Genomic DNA, 5,505 nt, shown 5'->3' with positions numbered 1-5,505 from the left:
GTGTGTGTGTGTGTGTGTGTGTGTAGACTTCACGTGATGCATTGGGTGTGTAGCTTGCTGGACACAACCACCAGTGCGGGTATGTACAGACCGATTGAAGCGGAAGTCCGCGAGAGCGAGTTTTGACATGCGTAAGTAAGCCCTCGTGTAACACTAAGTATTGCGGTGAATGAGAGTGTGGCACTGCGTATGAGGATACAAAAACCGACACAAGCATTGACACCTTCAGGATATACTAACTAACATATGTGTATACCCTAAGACAGGTGTGTTTGTCGACAATTGCTTACAGTGCATGAGAAAATATATTTCGTACTCACTGCTGCCTTGGCTCTAAAGTCAGCCTTGGCATGTGTACTTGCATCTCAAAATATGGTTTCCAGACCCTTCATCAAACTATTTTTTACATGTTTGACCATACACTTATCAATGCTCGAATATAACTCAAGTCTTGCCATACCTTGAAGCATTTCTTCCGCCTTCACTGCTGTCGGGGCTGTCACCTCGGCCTTCGCACGCGCACTGGCATCTCTCTCTCGCTTCTCCCGAATGGCTTCCATTCGTTTTTGGTATCGGCTTGTGAGCTCTTCTTCATCGTCAGACCCGTGATCAGCAGACAAATTGATGGCTTCATTCGTCTGTGCCTATGTGATAGTTGGAGTAGGTAACCGTGGAATGACTTTCTCGGATAGGACCGGAACAGGTTTGTCTTTTTTGTTTGCAGAAATTTTTACAGTGCAATTTTAATGTTGGACCCTGTGTGTGTTGATCCAATTTGTTACATGAACTAGGCATCCGTACACCATTGACCCGAGACCTGTGCTATGAGCAAATTGAAGCACGGGTATCGTTATGATTCGAATCTTGTGTACATACAAGTACACGCGCTCTCGAATAAACATCCAATACACACCTGCCTTTTTGCACGCGCCGCACTTATAGCCCCACTTGACCGACTTCGGTCATTGTCAATCGCAAGCAATTTGACACAACATCACATAAGATAGTTCGTACAGTTGTTGCACGCACGCTGATTCCTATACTCACATCATTCACACCCCTACGAAGTTCCCATAGAGTTGGTTCAAGTAGTCCATACGCACAGTTCCATACACTCAAACAATTGCGCATACAGGTTTGTCGTAGAGCTCGTTTGCTGCAGAGGTGCTGCCCATCAGAGCGATGTCGGCCGCAGTTTTCTTGCCACTGGATTTGTTGCGGTGTGCGTATCGGCCCGCCTTCTTCGCCAGAGGATCCTAATATGACAATAGACACATACATATCTCGTTGTTGTCAGAAAGTAGAGCACTCTATGTATGAACACTATACACTGATTGGAACTGCGAACAAATGCCCACAAATTATCATACGAGTTCACTCGGGCATCTATGTACATACGACACATGTCTTGAAAGCCCCAAACCCTCCAGATCGAAAAGCAGATCACGACGTACACACACCAATTGACCAAATACATAACGCATATGTGTGTACGTACCTTGCTTTACAGGCGCAGCTATACGCAGAACAAATACCTGTGTACACACCCCATAAATCAGAAATAGAGAACAATATACACACCGCCATGTGTCCCTATATAGTATGCATACCTATACGTTTACAGATCCTCCCCAGGTACGAACTCAAGCACAACACATACTCGTATAATTAGAAAGAACACTTCGAAAGGCATATGCCAGGTGTTCACATCTAGTGTACGAACAATTAGACATACGAATCCTACCAAGCATGCACCCATATACAACACGTACTTATATACAACATGCACTTATATACAACATACACTTATATCCAAAATACACCTATTACAAAATATACTTGTATACAACATTCGCTTATATACAACATACACTTATGTCCAACATCTTATACAACATGCACTTATTCACAACATACACTTATTCACAAGATACACTTATATAAAATATCACTTATATACAACAGAAACTTATTTACAACATACACAGCGTTAAAACATACACTTATATACAACATACACTTATATACAACATACACTTATTTGCAACATACACTTTTATACAGCATACACTTATATACAACATACACCTATATACAACATTCCCTTATATACAGCATGTTTCTATATACAACATACACATAGATACACACCTCATTCAGATCGGAAAGCAACCCAGACAAAAAGTCATCCGAAGGTACCGCCACAGTATCTACTGCTGGAGTGGCAGCCGCGGTTTTGGCGGCCTTGGCACCCATCGCCGAGAAGAGTTTATTAATAGATCTTTGATTGGGGTCTTTCTTCTTCTTTTCCTTCTTATCCTTTCTGTTCTTCCGCTTATCTGTGGGTCAAGTTGGGGTAAAGAATGAAAAGTAAATTAAGATCTTGCGTACATAAATATAAAGAAAACGTTGTTGCTGCTATTCTTTGTCCTCCCTTCAACTCCGTGGCTGAACTTCCACGTAAAAAGTAAAGAATAAGCTCCGACGGCAAACCCATTTCTCGTAAGCGGCAAATTGCTACACAAAAATACAACAATATATCTGTGACTCGCTCGACTACCGTGCTAGCTGTACACCATACCATTACAGCCAGTGATACGTACCCTTTCTTTCCTATAAAGCATAACCACTCGCCAACATGTCATAAGTACTCTTCACCATCACATATCAGTGCCAAACCATACTATCTTCCATCTTCACTCAATACATCTTTGCACATACCTGTCTTACTCCGCTTCGCATCCTCATCGCTGTCTGTCTGACTGCCTACATCATCGTCGTGTTCCCACCAGTCACGTCCATCCTCAGCATACCCACGACCATCTGATAGCATGGTGGGGACCAATCAAAATGAGTCAATTTTAAAATAGTGAGTATGACCGACTGGTAGGTATACACATATGTGAGCCATATGCAGAAGATAGCTTATCCGATATCGAAGAGATTTGCTTCTAGAAACCCTATTTTAAAGAGAGTTGCTGCTGGTGCCTTTCCTTCTACAATAGCCGCCTCTGTCGAATAACAGAGGCTAGAATAGTTCGTATAAAGTGTAATTTGACATATAATAGCTAAACCGATAGCTGCATGTATAGTCTCCAGATGTGTGCTTTTATGATATACGGGTTACATGTGTATTATATATTACGGTTATGATGTATGTACACATGTACATACATGATATACATTATACAGGAACACATACAAAAAAACATACATAAAACCATTTATGAATATATGCCGTAGCAATCGTGGATAAACCAACCTAATCTATCTACCCCTCGTTTCACCGCGTTGAGAATATCGAATGTTGTAGATTTATTGACACTTATCAAGCATGATAGTATATAACTAAAAAAAACTTAGTAAAACTATACGTACCTCGTCGCCGCTCACATTGCCACACACCAAGGCAAAAAAAAATCCCGCCGACGAGTATATGGATACACACACAAAGAAACGTATCGCCCAAAACGATCAGGTTTCGAATGAAGCTTAAACCTCTTCAACCGTTGTTACATGGTCCACATCAACTTATCATTTTAGCGGGATTGTGCACGCATTTTTTGACAAAGCACGCTACGCTATGCTTGAATAATTTACCATAAAGTAGTTGTAGCGTAGAGTTAGACCTTTACTACATTTTTATGTCGAAATTGAATTTGATCATACCGACATCAAACTATGAGCTTTTGATGACCATAAAAGAACTGATCAAAATACATGAACAAACCCTCACACATTGCACTCGATTGAACTACGAACCACAAGCGACACAATATCATGCAACAACAAAATACTTAATAGATGCACATATGTACCTGGGACCTTTAAGAAACAACTTTACATGAACCTTCACGTGCATGTGTGAGCACATACCTTGCATAAACTAGCATCCATAAACAACATGCTATAATCTTGGAAGTTCACACCTGAATATCGACGTATATAACATATCTGGATGTATGCACTTATCCTAACAATATCACACATACCGTCATCCACCACAAAATCGTCCAGTACACTGGCTTTCTTGCGGCGGTCGTACTCATCCTCAGAGACATCCTCTATGATATCCTCTTCGCTGTCACTCAGCTGTACAATAATCATATTGTGATCATGTATGTACATGAATGGGTGTTCGCCCGAGCTCCTATTTTACAGGCAAATATATAACCATACCGGTCGACTGTGCGTATATGTGACTTTCTGTTTACGTAAGCAGCTTGTCCTGCCACTTAAAGAGCAACAAGTGTCAAAGTTGGAATGACACTGGGGCACCTGAGCGAATTGACTGATATATGTATATCTAGACATACACCATGAAACATTGGCAATGGTACGTTAAAGATTACATGCGACATATCTGCTGCGTGCTTCTGCCCGTGTAGACTCTCAAAATTAGAATGAACAAACCGCATGAAAGATCAAATCTGTATGAAGCGTGTATACAATGACTCAATTTGGTTGTTATAACAATAACGGAAGAAGTGCCTATTGTGGGGTGTTGAGTGGATGTACTTACCTCGTACTCAGCTTTTCTCAATTTAGAACACGACCAAACGCACACGCACAGAAAAACAAAACACATCTTTCAAAACTAAGAATATGAGAGTAGTATGTGTAGCTTATTGCAGTATACATAGACGTGTCTTTTGGTTTCATGGAAGTTTTAACCTTATCGGTTTGTCAAATGAAGAGGAATGCCGCACACCAAGTCATCGTGTACGAAATAAACACAAGATAAAAGACCCCTGATTAGAACACTAATATTAATCAGTATGGGTGACTTACCTCCATCTGAACCGCACGTCCCTCTTTGGCGGCTTTAATTCGCTCCAAGGCTCTCGCCCGTGATTCTTTGGTCGACATGGTGCTAGTATATATAACTATGTGTAATCTCCACTAACGCGATATTAGGTTGGAATAATGTGAAAACGCATGCAACCTCGGATACAAGATAAATCTACCTGAATATCCACTATAAACCACAGTTTAGTCGCATCCGCTTGTGTATGTCATACGAATGAAGGTGTTATCTTATCTTATTGTATTTTTTATGGTCTATATCTTTATAATATTCTATTAGAAATACTACTACATTAGTCTCCATAGTAAATACACGTAACTATTGTACGCGATGTTCTACCGTCTATTACAGTCTATCACTACAGTCTACAGGTAACAACGATATGCTTACCAAAAAAAAAACATAGCAAAAGGCCACTGACATTTGATTGGCTATTAGTGGGAGTCTTGTGCTTCTGGCGGGATTCACAAAATCACTATAAATTGTTTTGGCGGGCTTTTGGCTGAGCTGGTAATTCTAGTATTTGTTCAATTTATGGAGGCTATGATTTATAAAACGCCAAAAATATTTAACGTCACTCCATGTTCTCCCAACTCCAAGTCTCCAAAAGTCCAACTCTCCAAGGCTCCAAGTCCAAGAGTCCAAACTCCATAGTCCAAACTCCAAAGGTTTCACAAGAGGCTACATACATTATATAT

General features: G+C 40.6%; 1 protein-coding gene across 1 annotated transcript in view; it reads right to left on the bottom strand.

Annotated features, from left to right (window-relative positions):
* SARC_00981 (hypothetical protein) overlaps positions 1 to 5,040 on the bottom strand; it is a gene marked incomplete at its 3' end in the record, with an annotated part of 16,755 nt that extends 11,715 nt beyond the window's left edge. Inside the window, exons 1-6 of the mRNA XM_014305313.1 lie at positions 4,792 to 5,040; positions 3,993 to 4,092; positions 2,722 to 2,823; positions 2,152 to 2,339; positions 1,134 to 1,256; positions 461 to 644 (exon numbers count right to left, since the gene is read on the bottom strand). Coding sequence (XP_014160788.1) covers positions 461 to 644; positions 1,134 to 1,256; positions 2,152 to 2,339; positions 2,722 to 2,823; positions 3,993 to 4,092; positions 4,792 to 4,869 — 775 coding nt within the window. The 5' untranslated portion in view covers positions 4,870 to 5,040. The remainder of the gene's footprint in view (positions 1 to 460; positions 645 to 1,133; positions 1,257 to 2,151; positions 2,340 to 2,721; positions 2,824 to 3,992; positions 4,093 to 4,791) is intronic.
* Between the last annotated feature and the right edge of the window lie 465 nt (positions 5,041 to 5,505).

Source organism: Sphaeroforma arctica (assembly GCF_001186125.1).
Source record: "Sphaeroforma arctica JP610 unplaced genomic scaffold supercont1.35, whole genome shotgun sequence".
In the NCBI taxonomy this organism is placed as follows: Eukaryota; class Ichthyosporea; order Ichthyophonida; genus Sphaeroforma; species Sphaeroforma arctica.
Note: the sequence above shows the minus strand (reverse complement) of the source record. Positions and strands in the feature narration are given on the sequence as shown.